The sequence below is a fragment of the Trachemys scripta genome, chromosome 8, assembly GCF_013100865.1.
Source record: "Trachemys scripta elegans isolate TJP31775 chromosome 8, CAS_Tse_1.0, whole genome shotgun sequence".
NCBI classification, from domain to species: domain Eukaryota; kingdom Metazoa; phylum Chordata; order Testudines; family Emydidae; genus Trachemys; species Trachemys scripta.
The window spans coordinates 75,630,397-75,649,550 of record NC_048305.1 but is presented as its reverse complement, the minus strand read 5'-3'; the positions used below and the strand labels follow the sequence as shown (position 1 = coordinate 75,649,550).

The 19,154-nt window shown below is 41.8% G+C and overlaps 1 protein-coding gene across 3 annotated transcripts in view; it reads right to left on the bottom strand.

Moving 5' to 3' along the window:
• Positions 1–18,716, bottom strand: part of LOC117881921 (ecotropic viral integration site 5 protein homolog) — a 64,206-nt gene extending 45,490 nt beyond the window's left edge. The window contains exons 1-2 of one of the 3 annotated variants that reach the window (XM_034779776.1): positions 18,124–18,716; positions 10,667–10,762 (exon numbers count right to left, since the gene is read on the bottom strand). In XM_034779776.1, coding sequence (XP_034635667.1) covers positions 10,667–10,762; positions 18,124–18,276 — 249 coding nt within the window. In that variant the 5' untranslated portion in view covers positions 18,277–18,716. The remainder of the gene's footprint in view (positions 1–10,666; positions 10,763–18,123) is intronic. The other 2 variants (XM_034779774.1, XM_034779775.1) reach the window with 2 other exon arrangements.
• Between the last annotated feature and the right edge of the window lie 438 nt (positions 18,717–19,154).

The window sequence follows — 19,154 nt, the reverse complement described above, 5'->3', positions numbered from 1 at the left end:
TTTATTATTAATTATTATTATTAATAATAATAATAAATGAAAACTATTATACTCAAACCTAATTTTTCTTATTTTTCACAAGCTCAGACGCACCTTAGATACCTCACGATTCCTTCCTTGAAGGCTTTATAATCTAAATTTAAACTGACAAGTGGGTGGTCAAACACAAGAGGGGAAGTAGAGGTAAGAAGAGTGAAAAAGGTGACAATTCATTTACTGGTATGGATCTTGTCAGTTTACTTTTTTAATCATTTCTTGGATTTAAGTCCACACTGTTAGACAGAGGCTAAATTTTATATTTTTTTTCAGTTCTCTTTAAAACTGAAGTACTCTGAGTTACACAGAAATGAAACAAGGAACAGGTTTATATGTCTTTTGCTTAGGAATGCCTGTGGAATGGATTATTTTTTGCACTTAAATGTGTTCACTCAGACTAAAACCCTCAAAACCTACCAACATTAGGAACTGAATGCCTTAAATGATCAGGGAAAACTGCATTGAATCTATCAAAAAACACATTGCTGGTTATTATGAAATGTACCTATGGTTATAGAAAAAGAATCAAAAGCTCTTTTGTTAGACAATTATATCCACTGTTAAGTACTAGAATTTTGCATTTCCTTTTATCTGCCATTGTGTTTAACCTAAACTAAAAGTGATCCAAAACAGTGATTTAAATTTAGCACCTGTAATGTACAGTCAGATCAGTATTAGTGTGGGTGTAGTGATACTTCATATGTATTACAAATTTAACACCAAATGTCTTGCACTTGCACCTAGGAAAAAATTCACAGAAAAATGCATGATTTAGGTTAAACATGATTATGGCCTATGTTGGTCTGACACTTAATCCCTAGAGTTTCTTAGAAAAGCACCCCTCCCCCTCAAAAGGAAGAGTATGTGGTAACCTGACTTCCCCCCTGCATTTTTATCAACCCTACAACACTGCCACAAGCGTAGCCGTTTGTGATGCTCTGAGTTAAGTGTAATCACTTAGTTTTAGAGACAGACACTCCATAAATGTCTGTTATCCAGAGTGCACTTTAAGACTTGAAATACGAGTAGTAATATCTTAGAGGAGTCAACCTGAAGGAACCTCTTGCATCCCTAGGTTAGGTCAGAGCAATTATGACAGGGTTGGAAGTGACATGCAAGAGAACAATCTTAAGAGGACACAAGGAGGCAAATCCTTCTCCACAGAGAAGTCTCATCTCTCTATTATAGGTCAGGCAGTAGCATAGCTTAATAGTAAGGCTGCCCGACACTTCTAGCTGTAATGCCCTGTTTTCATGAACTTTTAAAAAACTTTAACAGAGGTTAACCGTTTGGAATGAAATTTTCTATGTGGGTGTCTGCCTCAAACTGCATCTATTCTGGAAAATTTGTCCTTAACTGCTGAACTGTTTTGGCTGAAGACTAGAGAAAATTACCAGATTTTCCAGTGGCAAAATTCTGGAGACCTTCTCTTGGGAAAGCTCTAAAGCACGGCCATGATAGAGCAAAGATTTGAATTTTGGCAGGTAGTACTTTGTGTCAGGGATGTGCCTTTTGTCATCCTTGTGAAAATCCACTCAAATTAGGCCAATGTATCAGACTTTGAAAAAAATTGCAGCCCACACATGCTCTGTGGAGACTTGCTAGAGGTTTACAACTCACTGAGCATGCTCCATTCCCTCACAGCTCCTAATGTTAACCACACTGTGTGCACAATCCCCACAGAGCAAATGGCCAGGCACTGAAACTGAACCAGGGCCAGGCAACAGAACTGAGAGATGCCAGCTTGTCTTCCCTGTATTCTCAGTGACCCCTCTGCTGGCAACTAGGCATTGTGGGAGAGGAACCCACCTGACAAACACATAGGGAACAAAGAACCAGACCCAGGATATTGTGGGGGAGTAGTTGGCACAACAAGCCTGGGGAAGAGGCTGGGACAATAGAGAAACTAGCAGGGCAAAAAGGCTGGGACTTGGAACCAGTTGGTGGAGGGATTGGAGATCTGACAAGGAGCCAGGATGAGCATGGTGATTGGCTGGGAAAAAACTGGAACAAGGAGCAAGGGGAGGCGAGGACACAAATCAGATGAGAAGCCCAGGGGTGGGCAGGAGAGGCCAGCAACTGCAGACCAGGGAGTGAACCGAGTTAGCTAGCCAAGGCAACTGGGGACAAGGAACTAGAGGAGTGGGGAGACTGGGATGGAGTGTTCGGAGAGGTAATATTAGGATTTGCCACGCAAGAAAACTGGGACTGCGCAGGTGAGAAGAGAATGGGATGAGGAGCCAGTGGTGAGATAGAAACAGGGACAGGTTGGAGGGAATGGGTCAGAACGGGTCAAACTTGGGTAAAATGGCAGAATAGTCTGTGCCCACTAGAGAACTCCCCCAAAGCGTAGAATCAAGTCCAAGATTCCTGAGTCACCATTCCTCTGCTGGCAGCAAATATCCGTCACTCACTAGGAGTGTCTTCTCCCCTAGTTTCAGAGTAGCAGCCGTGTTAGTCTGTATCCACAAAAAGAACAGGAGTACTTGTGTTCTTCTCCCCTAGTGTTGGTCCACATAGAGGATAAGAATCTATTTCTGCTATCAATTACTCTGTTAGTTCAAGTGGCAGAAGTCTGTGTCGTGGATCTAAAGGTTCCTACCCTGCTGGTGAATCATGCAGGGGTCAATATGATGCCACATGATTGAATTGGTCTTTTCCAATTTTCTTTTTTAATAAGATAGGAAATTAAACACAAACTATGTTAAAAGAACATTAAGGTTGTAAAGTCAAGCACTCAAAAGTTAAGAAATAAAACAGTATGTGATCATATAATCAGAGACTGCATCACAATGCACATGCACAAATGGGCCAAATTAAGATTATGTATGCAACCTTAATTCTGACATTTCTTAACTTTGGAGTGCTTGACTTTGCAACCTTAATGTTTATATTACACAAAAAACAAACCCTACAGTAAAATAGATCTGCAGCTTCCTAAAGACAAAACTTCTGTTTGTTTTATTTGGGGCTGTATGTTCTATAGTTCACTAGCTCTAGAAATAAGCATTTATTCGCCATTACTATTCTATTGGGTTTTGGTTAAAGTGTTCTGAAGGCTTTGGGTATGGGTTCCCAAAGTAGTAAGTTTTGAGCATAAACTTCATTATTGCTACCAAATACTATCTTTAAGCTAAGTGTTGTAGCAGTGTTGGTCCCATGACATTAAACAAGGTGGTTGAGGTAATATATTCTACTGGACCAACTTCTGTTAGTGAGATAAGTTTTTGAACTGCACAGAGCTCTTCAGGTCTGTGTAGCTCAAAAGCTTGTGTCTCAACAGAAGTTGGTCCAGTAGAATATATTACCTAACCTATCTTGTCTCTGCAATATCTTTAAGAGAAGTTATCTGCTCACAAAACTTCATATGTTGAAAACTTCAGCACAATGTAATTAATCACAAATTAGCATTTTACAATGTCCAACGTCCTAGATTTATGTTAGAGAAACTAATATTTCTACTTAAAGAATACAAACTCATGTTTAAAGTGATTTGTCTGTCCTTAACCAGGATATGACAAAACAATGGTCAAATACTGAAATAGTTGCATTTTGTATTTCAACAGACTTAATAGGATCAGTAGCACACAAAGGAAACTGAACAGAGCAAGCTTGAAAAATTAGCAACTCTGACTGTCAGACATGACTAAATAACTTCAAACCATAAATGGATTACAAACAGAAGAAAACATCCACTTTCCTTATTTCTGAAAAAAGTGAATGCATCTCATTGAAACAAGCCACACAATGCTAACAGTAAACATCAACTAGGTCTACTAAAACAAGCTCACTACTTAACAAGTATTTTAATATAGCTAAATGCAAAGTTGCACATCTAGGAACAAAGAATACAAGCCATACCTACAGAATAGGGGACTATATCCTGGAAAGCGGAGAAACTGAAAATAATTTAGGGGTGATAAGGGACAAGCAACTTAACATCAGCTCTTAATGTTATACTGTGGCAAAAATGGCTAATGTGATCGTTGAATGCATATATAGGAGTAATGAGTAGGGAAGTGATTGATTCTGTATATTCTTAGAGATTCTAGAACACTGCATATAGTTCGTGTCCATATTTTTAAGATGAAAAATTAGAGAGGGTACAGAGCAGAGCCACAAAGATGTCTGAAGGCTGGAGAAAATGCCTTACAATGAGGCTTAGACAGCTCAATCTATTTATCTTATCAAAATAAAATTGAAAGGTGACTTGATTATGTTGTCTATACCGTCTCTGGGAGAAAACACCAGGTACTGAACAACTCTTTACTCTAATAGAGAAAAACAAATAAGAACAATGGCTGGAAGTTCAAGCCAGACAAATTCAAATTAGATATTACAGCACAAGTTTAAGACAGTGTTTAACTACTGGAACAACCTACCAAGGGAGGGTGAATTCTCCATCTCCTAATGTCTTCTAATTAAGACCAGATGCCTTTCTGAAAGAAGATCTGCTTTCGTAAAACACAAGTTATTGGGCTCAATATAGAGATAATGGTGAAATTCTACAGCCTTGTTATGCAGGAGGCTAGACTAACTAGTCCAGGGGTCTCAAACTCAAATGACCATGAGGGCCACATGAGGACTAGTGCATTGGCCCAAGGGCCGCATCACTGACAACCACCCCCCACTGCCCTTGGACCCGCCCCCACTCCACCCCTTCCATGAGGCCCCACTCCGCCCCGTCTCTTCTCCACCTCCTCCTCCAAGCGGTTTTAATAAAATAGATACACTCAGTAAAACCCCCGACTGCACTGGGCTGCACCACTACTCCACCCCTGCTCCGCCTCTTCCAGGGGTGGCAGGTGTGTAGAAATTTTGGTGGTGCCCAGAACCTGCCCCCCCAAACTCCACCCTCACCTGCTTAAGGCTCTGGGAGAGAGTTTGGATGTGGGAGGGGGTCTGGGGTGCAGGCTCTGGGCTGGAGTTTGGGTGCTGGGTGCAGGCTCTGGGCTGGAGTTTGGGGATAGGAGGGGGTGCAGGGGTGAGGGCTGAGGGACTGGGGATGAGGGGGTTGGGGGCATTGGGGAGGCTCAGGACTAGGGCAGAAGGGCAGGGGAAGGGCAGCCTGCCCTGGCCCTAGTGAAGGGGGGCACTAGGACCCTGCGGCAGCAGGTGATGCCGGAAGCTGGCAGAGCAGAGCGGAGCCAGTGTGAGCTGCAGGCTCTGGGGCGGTGAAGGGGCAGCAAGTGAGCCCGGGACACTTGGGGGAGGTGTGTGGGGGCAGCAGGCAGGGTCGGGGGAGAGACCCAACCCCAAATATTGGGGAGCAGGGAGCTTAGCTGCCACATAAAATAACTTAGGGGGGCAGGTGTGAGGGGAGTTTGGCAGCAACAGGAAGTAACGGGGGGGGGGGGCCACGGGGAGCTCCGCGGGCCGCATGCGGCCCACGTGTTTGAGACCCCTGAACTAGTCCAACCGGACAATTCCTGAACGCATGCACCTGTGCAGCAGACCTGCTCTACAAAATGGCATTCTCCAGGCAGCATGACCTCACATGCACTATGTGTGAGATCACGCTGCCTGGAGGATGCCATTTTGTTTCTGTATGTGGCCTGCAGAGGTGTTGCGCAACTACACATGAAACTCACGTCACTGAACATGATGATCCAATGGCCCCTTCTGGTCTTAAAAGCTATGATTTAAAAAAGCTGATAAAAATGCAGTACACCTTTTTTAATAAAATGTTTGTTAGTACATATGAAGAATACATATCAGAAGAGATTGACTAAAACTCAGCTATTTTCTTGCTATCTTGTTTCAGAGATAAGTAAAATAAGTATTACAGATGAATTGCTTATCTATGCATTTCTAAGGCACTTATCACTATAGTATCTGGGCACAATGCGATAAAACAGATGATTGCTCTATCTTTCAATTGTTTTTGTGCCTATTGTGCTTGAGGAAAAATATTCATGGTAAAGGATGCTTCATAAAGGCGCTGTTTGCTTTGTAGGCTGATGTGTACAAATAAAGTTGACATCAGCGTTGCAAAGAAAATGAACAAATGCTGTATAACTCTCATACAGTCAGCAAGACAAGAGTGCAGTAAAGGAATAAGTTGGGATTTTAAAAAGAGTTTGGATCATGTAAGTATAGCTAAAGGAAAAGGATACAGTAGTTGAGGGATCAAAGGGAGAGAAAAGCTTGGCCACCATAAGCTAAAGAGAAATGTTTTGAAGGCAACATTTCAGAGGAAACGACTAGGAAGTTGTTTGGGAACTTAGAATTCCAAGCTGTACAGACAGACTTCCCGGCTGATATTATGAAGTTGGTGCCACGAAATTGCAGCATCACTCGATGCCTCTAAGTAAATATGGAATCCACTATGGGCTGGCAGGGCTGTGTTACATCGCTGCCAGCTCAGGGACAATAATGACTTGTTAGAATGTAATAGTCACCTATCCAGGTGGAAATGCCTGAAGCAAGAATATATTTAAGCCAAAAGAGATTTCTCCCAATTTGTTTGCAGGGGTGATGAAAATGGAGAAAGTGGAAAGTTACCAGCAACGTGACAGAAAGAGGGGTTAAAAAAAGATTCATAGGGGAAAAGATCAGCACAAAGAAAGAGGCAAGAGGAAGAGGAGCTGGGGGGAAGAAGACTTCCCATTTCAGAACACAAGCCTGGACAGCTCCCAGAGAACCCTCAGCCCAAAGTATACTTCGGAGTGTTGAGGAAACTCAGGCAGGGAAATACATATAGGGTTTTTTTTTCTTAAAAAAAAAAAAAAAAAAAAAGGACTCATGTATGTCATGCAATTAAAGAGCAATGGTTTTAGAATCCTGTGCAAAGTATCTGAATTTCATGCATTATGCCTACCACACACTCCATGAAGTAGTAAATTGTGGACTCTCACCACCACCTGGCTGGAGTTCTGGGCGAGTTTTTAAGCTGGGCAGTGCAGGAGGAAAGTTTGAGGACTTACATTGGTTGCAGGGACTGGGGAAGCGGGACGTGTGGTCACCGCTCTCAGGAGGGGCATGCTAGAGAGAGGGTTTGTACTCGAGGGAATGTGTCTAGAGACTCCAAGTCAGGAGCAGTGCCTGGATTCTGTTCGGACTCTGGAGGCTTAGAACACCAGAGGATTCAGTGGCTTGATTCCCTCACAGCAATCTGGTGAGTAGGAAAGAGGAAGCTCTCAACTGAAGCTGTGACAGAACTCAGAGGAAAGAAAGAAGTCCCAGTTAGGACAAAAGTTGAAGAATGACATTCAGCTATGAGAAGTTGCAAGGAGGACAATCAAAACTGACACAGCAGAGCTAAAACAGGAGAGTTGTAGGTGAGACATGGGGTCAGATTTTTGAAAGCAGAAAAGTACTTAAAGGGTACATAATTGTCACTGATTATCCCTAGAGCCAGCAAATCATCAGGCCATGGAACAATATAGGCCCAGAAGTACAGCTTGGAAGTGAGGGAGTTGAAATAGAAGCTTAAGAAAGCACGCTCAGATACTACAGGCCATAGCAAGAACAAGACTACTATAGTGAAAGTCAAGCAATATACAGCACTTATACCAGGGGTGGCCAACCTGTGGCTCCAAACCGCATGCAATTCTTCAGAAGAGAATATGTGGCTCCTGCTAGGAGCTGACTCTGGGGAAAAATGGTGGGTGCAGCCCTATCAGTCCCCTCTCCCTCCCTCAGTGCCTCCTGCCCACTGGCATCCCCTCCCCCAAAATCAGCACCACCTCCTCCCTCCCTCCCTCCCCCGTGTCTCCTCCTGCAATCCGGTGTCTCCTCCTGCGATCCGCTGTTTCGCAGTGTTCAAGAGGCTCTGTGGGGGGGAAGGGCAGAGGAGTGAGGATGTGATGTGCAGCCCCCTTCCCTCCCCTAGTGATCAGCTGTTCACAGCATTGAGGAGGCTCTAGTGGGGGAAGAGCGAGTATGCAGCGTGCAACCTCACCACTCCCTCCCCCAGCGCTGCCTCCTTCCTCCCTGTGCCTTCGGCCCACTGCGATCAGCTGTTTTGTGATGATCACTCTGGGGAGGGGGTGGGAAGAGGCAATGGGGACTTGGGGAAAGGGGTGGAGTGGGGGGCAGGGCCTGGGACAGAGCAAGGGGTCCAGCACCCCCCTGGATGGCACCAGTGTCTCCTTAAATAAAGCACACGGTGACTAGCTGGTGTGGAAATTTTTAATCAAAATTTTTCTTACACCGTCTAACAATGGAAGGCAAGTGCAAACAGAAAAGAAAATACACAGATGAAAATCGAGGCTTCCAACAGGAGTGGGAGAATAAGTACTTTTTCATTGAACGTAATGGTAAGGCCATGTGTCTTCTTTGCCAGACGCGTGTTTCTCGGTTCAAAATCTTCAAACTTGCAGCATCATTTCGCTTCTAGCCATGCACATATGGATCAAGAATTATCACAAGATTCTGAACGCCACACTTTAAAACTGAAAACTTTGAAAAAAAACCAGACAGATGTAAAAGCCCAGTTCTTCACCAGATTTGCCAACCGATTGCAGACTGTAACATTAGCCTCCTATTATGTGGCCTGGCACATAGCCCATCTGAAGGAGAGCTTATAAAAACGTGCTTCACTGATGTGACTGTAATCCTGTCACTAGAGAATGAGAATCTATCGAAGAAAATTTCTGGCCTGTAGCTTTCACGCCACACAACAGAATGCAGAATCTACAACCTGAACAGTGACACTGAATCGCAGCACTTGCAACTTCAGCAGTGAGACTGTTTGAGCATCGCTTTGGATGAGTTGTGCCATGCACAGGATAAACCTTATTATCGGTATTTGTCCACACTGACGACTGTGTTGTAAGGGAAGAACTCCTCGATATCGTGTCACTAAAGGACAGAACTCGTGGACGAGATCTAAAGGAGGCATTGATGTTGGCAGTTGCGAAAAGCCACTTGCCTTTACAGAGGCTCACTGCCATTGCAACAGATGGGGCTCCATCGATGTGGGGATCTGCGAATGGATTAGTAGGGCTTTGTAAATCTGATGAGAGCTTTCCTGAATTTTGGGCATTTCACTGTATTATTCATCAGGAACAACTGGTATCTAAAAATCTCAAGTTTGATCACGTCATGAAACCTGTCTTGCATATTATGAATTTCATTCTCTCAAATGAACTTAATCAGACAATTTCAAAATCTAATTGAAGAACTGAATGAAGACTACTCCGCTGCCGATTTGCCATTTCACTGTGCAGTTTGATGGCTCTCGAGAGATAAAGTTATTTCCTGTTTTTTTGAGCTATTGGAACCAGTAAAATGGTTTAGAGGAGAAGCACAGAATACATCCCGAACTTACAGATCCTGGATGGGCTCTAGACTTGGCATTTCTTGCAGACATGCTGCTGCATTTGGATAAACTAAACGTGGACTTACAAGGAAAATTCCAGTTGCTGTCTGATCTGGTGCAAGGCATATTTGCATTCGTGAAACAACTGCAGTTGTTTCACAGACAAATGCTTGAGGGAGAGCTGACACACTTTCCCTCAATGTCACAACTTCAAGCCAGATCAAAAGAAGATGTAGCAGAACCTCTAAAATGGAGCACAACTAGATAAGCGGTGTGATTAAAGATCTTAAGGACAGTTTTGAGGAAAGATTCCAAGATTTGCGGCAGAAAAGACCTCAAATCAGATTTCTGATTGACCTTTTTAGTGCTGAAGGCCCCTTTTGTCACTGATGAAGCAACATGCCAGATGGAAATAGAACTTTTGGAAGATGACAGATTGAAAACTGTTCAGAAGACAGAGGGGACCCTTTTCTGGAAATCTGTACCAAAAGGATAAATACCCCAACATCAGAGATGCAACCCTAAAATTTATCTCTAGGTTTGCCTTGACTTGTCTTGGTGAATCTGTTTTCACAACACTCAAACATGTGAAATACAAGCATCAATCCATTTTGACAGACAGCCACTTAAGAACTGCTGCATGTGAGCACAAATGAACACAAACCAAACTTCAAGGGAATTGTTGAAAGCAAAGATTTCCAGAAATCCCACTAAGTAAAAGGTTAAGTTATTATCATTAACTATACATTATAAATATACATCAACTTATAGAATATGAGAGAGAGAGAGAGAGAGAGAGAGAGAATATGAGAATATATACACACAGACACCATATTACTGTGGCTCTTTGGCAATGCACATTGGTAAATTCTGGTTCCTTCTCAGGCTCAGGTTGGCCACCCCTGACTTAGACAACTGAAATGTGGGTTTAGGATAATACCTATACTTCTGGCCCTGCAGTAGAATTGGGCCAAACAAGAAAGGTGATTTAAAAAAAAAAAAATGTTTTAGTTTGATTCCAATCTAAAAGGAGGTTTTCAATCTTTGAAATATTCAGTGGTACTTCATATTTACATTACATTGACAAAGTCAGCAAAGGCAAACAGACAAGTTAGAAGCCAAGAGGAAAAGCATGGCTCTCTGTCACTTGCATGGAAGCAATAATTAACATCCCAGAAGTCTATTTGACAGAATGCCAGGTCTTTATTTCTAAAAGGAAATATTCAACAGTATAGCATTACCCAACATTAGAGAAGCATAGCCTTGTGCTTAGGTGAAAAGGGAGCAAATAAAAGGGATAATGCTAAATAAGGATGGGGCCAGTACTATGTTACACATTTAGCATTTACAAGTGTTATTTGTTACCTGGATTTCTAGTTCAGCAATATGCTGCTGGAGTTCTGCCACAGCTGCTATGCTGTCTGCTTCACGGAGTCTTACTGCCATCACTTCTTCCTTGTTCTGAAAAGAGTTGAATAGGGCTAAGCTGTAAAATCAAGAGATAACTTTCTCTGATGTTTTGGGTTTGTGAGGGGGAGGCTCCCTGATCCCAGGCTCCAGCCTAAGCCTGAACACCTACATAGCAATTTTACAATCCTGCAGCCTGAGCCCAAGTCAGCGGACACAGGCCAGCCATGGGTGTTCAGTTGTAGTGTAGATATACCCTAATTTATTCCTGGCAGATGAAACTTGAGATGTGGCTCTTCCTCCCTGTCCCCCTTCCTTCTCTACTCTTTTGTTCTTTGTCTTCCCTTTATTTGGGGGAAGAGGGAGAGGAATAAATAAGTTATTTAAGATTTTAATACCCAGGAAAAGGACTAGATTAAGAGTACAAGTGAAGTCTTCTCTTCATCCACAGAAGTGCTATAGCATGGACCGTAACGCTGCAAACCAGTGTACCTCAGTTGGCATGTAAAGCACACCCCTAGCTGTCAAAGGCTTAGTCTCCATAGTAATTCAAACATTGACCTCCCAGTGCTAACAAGGTATCCATCACAAGAGTCCATGCCCTCTCACCTGACTCATTTCACATAAGGCAACTGGTAACGTTACAACCAAGCTGGATATCTGTAACAGTGACAGACCAGTAGAACTAAAGTCCTTTTAATCAAGCACCTGAGCCATGTATCCCAGCCGTTTTTTACACGTACGCCACACTCCACAATACAGCGGTTTGACATTCCAGTTCATAAGAAAAATTGAAGTTTAAATAATCTTTTAGTTAAATATTGTGGGGAATGGAAATTTGGAGATTGTCCCACTTCCATTAGAGTTTGATGCTTGTTTTTTTCCAGCAATTTGAAATCTGATGACTGTGCTCTAGTTCTATTTTAGTTATTGGGCCTTTCTGATGTAAAGGTAGTGTCAAAATTAGACCCATTTAGATTCTGAACTGTACTTTTTTTTATTCCGGAACAGTCATTACAGTAATTTTCAAGTTGGCCTTTTATTTGGATCTTGTAAACAAAGAACATCAGTTGTTTCCCATCACTGCACTATTAGAGCATGTTGTGGACTCGATTTTTCCTTTTGTTACTTGACTATCACTTCTAAAGCCATCAATTCAATTAATTTCAGATTTACCGTAGTTACTAGAAGATTGCTTTTTTTTAGTTTTTGTACTTCCTCTTATTTTTTATATTGTAACGTGTTTTTTCTAAATTCTGACTTTCATAGTAACTGTGGATCTGTTCTACTGCATTAGTTACCTATATTTTTCAGAGTGATAAAAACCGTAGCATCAAACAGACCTAGTGCTACGTACCAGACCTCATATCTAATTCAGACTGAGGGCCGAATTCCACCCATGCAGGGCTGCTGGGTTACTTTACCTTAAAGCAGAGTTTAGCCCTAACAGTACTAGTAACTGGATTCCTTTTAATCTGACTGTGCTGATTACTAACAATTCAAGCTGACTCATCATAAGGCCCTTGAATTGTTGATCAGATACAAGAGGAACACACTGACACTTCAAATTCTTGATAAAGTTTGAAGTGTTCATGGTAAGTCGATGTATCTGAGGTTCAGTTCATAACTATCTGCTTTCAGTTAAGGTGAGACATATGATCAACTTATTCAAAATGAGACTAATACATAGCAGGTGATTTTACAGTTTCATGACAAATAATTGAGGAATGAACAATGGACCAGCTAACTTCTCAGAACCAGAAGATGCAGCATCTTCCACTTCAGCAGTGGGAAGTGTGCCAATAAAAAGCCCTAGCTTCTTTCATTGAGCAGCCTCTTAGTCAGAAGCTGCATTCTTGGAGAAATTCAAGGAATTAACTGCAAAGCAATATCATCCAACAAGGAAATAACACTACAAAGGGGCTATTTCCCCCCTGCCAGGAGACTGGCCATTAGGTCAGGAGTCTAAGATTTGGGGGGGGGAAGGGGAGGGAGAAGAGGGGTGTCAAGGTTTTTCAAGAAAAGTTATCCTGACTGCATGACTTTGTATATACTTGAAAGTCTTTACATTTGCTCAGATGTACAATTCTCTTAATTAGTCCTAATATTACATGTTTCTGATGCAATAAGTTTTAGATGAGAGGATACGATCCCAGAGAGGTGTACACACAGTTTAAGAATTTATATCCAGGAGCATTCAACTTCGTGAATTACATGGAAGGGAGGTCTAATTAGGTAGCTCTTAAAACACTAGATGGAGGAATATGAAGGAAGAGATCAACCCTATAAGGTTTGGACTATTAGTGAATGGTTGCCCACTGGACTATTTGACACTACATTTCTGAACATCCATAGTATGTTAAATTTTCTAGCTTTCAAGAGGGTTGGGCTGATGTCACCCAAATATGAAAATCATTTAGGTAGGACTCCAACCAATTTCAAAGCATCTATTGTCAAATTAACTTACATTTGGGGAATGAAGATCTATGTCACCATTTCCGGTAAGAGAATTAACAGAATCCTTGAGGACTTCATGTAGTTTCTATTGTTTCTTTCCCCCTAGGAACAGGGCCCCCCCCACATGTCCTCCAAAAAAACCCTTAGTTTTCAGTAATGGCCATAGCAATGTTAATCATACCTATCATTCCCAAACACTACAACTGTTCTTATACCTTCTAGTTCCTTACATTGACATATTTTCTTTGGTTCAAAGCATTTCTGCTCAGATGTACAAAGCATTTCTGCTTGAACCATGTCTATCAGGCCCCATCTATACTTTTAGTTGATTTAAAATGAAAATATTTAAAGCTATAGAAACTAGTGGCCCTGAAACTACAATGGAAAACCTCCCATGACAGTTGTGCTAGTAAGGAAACTCCCAGATTTAGTTTGTATACTGACATGGAGTTTTTCCTAGTTACCCATGCAGATATTATAATTTTAAGATCTCTTTACTTGGCTGAAAGAAAAAAAAAAAGTCACCATACATGCCTGTCCCTAGTGAAATTAAAGAACTGTTTATGTACATGGGAGACCCATTCAGTTCTCACCTGGAAGAATGAAGATTGAGGCTTTGAGGATGTATTAGGTTGTTACTGGAGGGGAAAATGGGTGGGAGAGGCAAATCTGAGATCTCTCCACAAAAGGTAATGCTAATATGAAAAAATATATTGCTTGGGGGACTTGCAAAAGTTTCACCTTCTCTGTGTGCATTAAGTTTTACAAGTGAACAGAAAACATACCAGAAAACGTAATAAGCAAAGTGCTATTATAAACCTGGTTCTAAAAGGTTTTCAACTACAAAATGCTGCTTTAAATAAGTGCTTGTATTCTGGTAGCAACCACCCAGGCTTTAGCTTGCTGTTTAAAACAAACATACACTGTGTGAAGAACAGGGATACAATCAAGATTATATAAACAGCACACGATGCACATTTTAAAAGATAACTACACTCAACTTCCCTTCAACCTATGTATTATTAGTTGACTAACTTTTTGTAAGTATCATGGAAACAGTGGGTCTTGGAGGAATGCAAGAAGGCAATATTTGCCCTTAAAGATCAGATCAGGAAGGGCATTCCAAGCATAAGGCTGTGTGAAAAAAGCAAGAAGAGTTGGAGATGCAAACACAGGGGCAATCAAGGAGGGCATTGTTGGTAGAGCAGGAGACAAGAGGGACAGAATTGTGAATGGTCTTAAGGACTGTACTAGAAGCTTAACTAAATGCTGTGGAAGGGGGGGAGCAAATGAAGGCACTCAAGGTGGTGTGCGAGATGCGTTTAGAATAAAAGACAGGGAAGATCTTAGCAGCTGTGTTGTGAATAGCCTGGGGATGGATGATGTGGTTGCCAGGGAGGTCACAGAAGTCACTGTAGTAAGATCGGAGATGAAGAACTGAACAAGAGGTTTACCTGTATCAATTAAGAGGGGAGGCACACTCAAAAGTGTTATCGAAAAATCTGGATATGTGGGACAAGGCAGAAGGAGTCAAATATAAACATCTAGGTTTATGGGCAGTAGGAAAGATGATGGTATTGTCAACAGTAACAAAAAGGATAAGGGGGAGAAGTTTGGAAAGTAAAGATACGGAGTTCAGTTTTGCCCATGTGTTTAAATTGTAGTGACACATCCAAGATAACGTCAGAAAGACAGGCTGAGATGTAGGCTAGGTTGGAAGGAGCTGATTAAGAGAGGTTTGAGAGTTATCTTTTCCAATCAGCATACACATGGTAGCTGAAGTCATGCAAGAAGCCAAAAAAGATGTAAAAGGAGAAGTTGGTCAAGGGAAGAGCCTGTGTGACTGCTTGCAAAATAGGAGGATTCACTGAGATACAATGAAAGAATGATCAGAGGGTAGAAGAGCCAGGAGAGGACACAAATACCCAAGGAAGGACAAAATGTCAAGAAAGAGCAAGTAACCAGTTTTATAAGCAAGTGAAGGAGGATCAGGTAGAGAGCCAGAAATTCTGGCCATGAAAGGAGTCATTAGAGATCCTGGTGAGATTAATTTCAGTGGAATGGAGGGGCCAAGTGGAGCTAGAAAAGAGGAACTGTAAGCAACAGTGGCAAATAGTGCCTTTGAGTTTAGAGATTAAAGGAAGGGAGAGGAAGTAGTTGGAAAGGCTGGTGGAATAAAGGGACTGCTTCTTGAGGATGGAGAGACCACAGTATACTTTTATTAAGGGGAAGAAGCAAGAGGCAAGTCAGGGAGGAGTGGGTGTGGGGACAACAGGAGGACAGCAGGCACGACAGATTATATCAGTGATAGGATAAAGGAGGAAAGGGTTTTGGGAAAGGGTAAAGAGGAGGGAAAATTAAATTAACTTGCTTAAGTAGGACTCTCCTAAATCACAATGATCTATTAATACAATTTGCAAATAAAAAAAACAAAAACAAAAAACCACACATTATATGAATGCTACTATGCAGGATTCTGTACAAACAAATCAGCTATGGGGCCAGTTCCAAGCTTACATTCAAGGTCACGGTTCAAATAATGCGCCAGAATACCAAATAGAATCAATTTATTTGCACCAAACTGAGATTAACTTCATATTAACATTATCTTGACAGATCTCAGACCATCACAAATGTGCATTTGTGAAGCAAGCCTCATACACGTCTCAGGGACTAATGATTATGAACCAAAATTCAGGGTCTAGCCAGGGTCAAAATCAGTGTTTCCACCTCATTCACTTGCCACAAGAATTATACTTGACAAACACATAGTCCCTGCTTGCATTGAGCATCCACTAGCCGCTTGTCTCAACCCATTTTAGAGCAAGGTTTTCCATGCCAATTATCCAGATGAGGATGGGTACAAACTTAATCCAGATTCTGGATTAGAGGATATTCAAAGTGCTCTTTTACTTTATGAAAAGGATGAAGATACCCCACTTCTTTGAAATATTTAATAAAGATTTGATGTGATTAGTATATCAAATCCTATGAAACAAGAATTTATGAGTGGGGAAATGTCATTACTTATACACTAAGAAATGCCACCAATATATAAAACTGTTGTGAACATCTAGTAAGGAAATCAACATATGGAAAGCATTAGAAACCAACTCTTATGTAGAATGAAGTGCAGAATGAGATCCCGCATTTAATATTCAGTGGGCAGATCCCTAAAAAACAACTTTCATTGGCTTGTCAAATTCCAATACCCAATTATCTGTACACTAATTTTAGGTCGCATCAGAAACAAAGGAGGCTAGCAACGGTACAATGTAAACAGCAGGAAAAATGAAAATCCTTTCTAAAGAGATGTTGAATGTCCTAGGGGAGAAGGACTACAGTATAGCTAAGAAATGGTAAGCACCTTAAATTAAAATCAAATGAAACTAAATAAAAAAACCCTTCACTAGCAAAATGAAGTTAATTAGGAGACAGAAGTGCTGAATACACACTACGCTTCATAGTTTAGGGTGATTAAAGTTAGGTCAGCATAGTTTAGTGTACAAAAATCTAGTCAATTAAACTGTATTACCCTGAAGAGAACACTTTGAAACATGCACAAATTTCCGTATTTACAGGTTTGTGTGATATTGTAAGTAAACTATACATATTAATAAGGATGTAATTTCATCACTGGGATCTAGTGACTGATAAAACCACTCAAGCTTCACTCTTGGTTTATGCTGTCATCAGAACCCTTTGATGGAATTACAGCCTTACATACACTTGGGTGCATGTTATTTCTTATTATAAACATACATTTTGAATAAGTGACCGTCATTTGAGAAATTTTTTCTTGAAATATTTTTTTCAACTTTGCCCTTATGAATGAATCTGGAAACATCTGGAACTCAAGTGTAAATATAACCCATTTACTTTTGCTAAGGCAAAACTCATATGTTCATGGACACATTTGGAAGCTGATGCAGTATATGAACACAACAATGTACAGCTGAAGATTTAAGATGTTAGTTTGATTATTGATGTGCTGCTCATGCTAGTCTTTTGGGTTATATGAAAAACGGGCACACACAGGATGTTAACTATATTGAATATTTTAAATTTACTTTATTAAAGGAATCCTATCACCCATGTGTACTGAAAATTAATTCAAGACACATTTTAACTTGTTTTCAGCTTCTGACACGTAAAAACTTTTCACACACTTGAGCTGGAACAACTTTTGGTTTAAATAGTCTCACTTTTAGGTGAGGGGCAATAATAACTTTGAAGTATGGTTTTATAAGGAAGTTACTAAAAGAGCCTCACAAGACTCCATGTTTTTGGTGTCTGATTGCCATACCAAATTTGCACAGTTCAGAAAGAAAACAGATTTTTTTAAACTAAAAAGTGCAAACTGAACCTGGGATTTCAAAGTCAAGCCAGATTCTTTCATTCTTGTGCATTGATCACAATGAAGATGTCTGTTCTACCCAGCCTTCTTGGAAACAAATTGACCAATTGTAGACACTACAAAAAGACAGGCTGCCACTGGACAGTGGGTACTGTCACACATACCCTACTCTGGGGACATGTCCCCTTCCACCCTAATTCTACCTTTGTGACCCTTCACACAGCTATATTGATTCTGCTAACCAGAATTAAGGTACTACAAACTTTTGTCATGAATGCAATCAGATATGTCTGAGTAAGCCATGTTCAGAGTCTGCTGTGCAAGTCTGTGCCTTTTATACATAGTCACTTATTTTAAAGTGCAGTTCTTATCAGAAACGTTAACCTTCACAGGACCACAAATTAGAGAAGGTTGTCAACCCTCCTTTTGGTGGGTGGTAAATCCAAGATGTTACTAATTCACTAGAAGATGTATAGGTTTGCTTTTGTGAGCTTTGTCATCTATACAATGTTGAAAATATGGATCTGATTGTAGCAAGTAAGACAGAAGAATGTGAATATATACTGTGTACATTAAATTGTGTGCGCACGATGCTGGTTACCTTGCACTCAGTCTCTGCTTGTTTACGTTTTGCTTCACTCAGCTGAGCAAGAAGCCCTTTGTTCTGCGCAGAAAGATATTGCGCCTTTCCTTGTAGATTGGTGACCTCTTGCTCTGCCCTCCGTAAATGGTTACTGTTGATGTGGTTCTGCATTTATAAAAAAGAAGTGTGTCAGAAGAGGTCTTATCACACCTGCCTAACTAGACAAGGAAAGCACTAACATTTCTCCCAGTAGACTTTTTATAAACAGGATTTACAAGTCGGTTTCATTTACAAATTCAGTAAATCAAAAGGTTGTTTTATTGAGCGAAAAGCATTCCAAGATTTGTTGCAATTAAAAATTGCTCATCTTAATGTTTATTTTGAATGAAAATGATGCAGCTACATCTGGACAAAGTATACTCAGGTACCGGGCAGTCTAGTGCAACGTTTCTCAAATGCGGCCACCAGGAGGTTTTCATGTGGCCACAACAGCCTCCTGGGCAGTGATTGGGGGGAAGGGGGGGGAGGTGAAAAGAGCATCAGTCCCTCCCACTCTTTCCTTGTTGCTCCTGGATGCACAGCACCCTGCACCGCCTCTGGGGAGTGATGGGGCACAAATGCTGCAGGAGCAAGGTGAGTTCTTGACCCAACCTTGGCGGGGGTGGGGAAGAGGGTTTCGGCGTCAGGCTCCAGCAACAGGACTTCAGGAGCCTGGTCATACAGCCCTGGGCTGAGAGCGCGGGGCAGTGCGTACTGACCCCACCCCACCCAGCCAGCTCTGGCCACGTGGCCCTGGCCTCCAGCTGAGGGACTTCACCTCCAGCCTCTGGGTCCAGCTGTGTGGCAGCAGGCATTGGCCCCCAGCGCCAGTCCCAAGCTCCAGCTGCACAGTGGCAGGTGCCAACCCGTAGCTCTGTTCCCAAGCTCCGGCCATGCAGTGGCGGGCGCTGGCCCCGGGTGCCGACCCCGGTCCTGGCTGTGCAGCAGCAAGTGCTGGCTCCAGTCATGCAGCAGCGGGTGCTGACTCCTGGCTCCAGCCACGCAGTCCT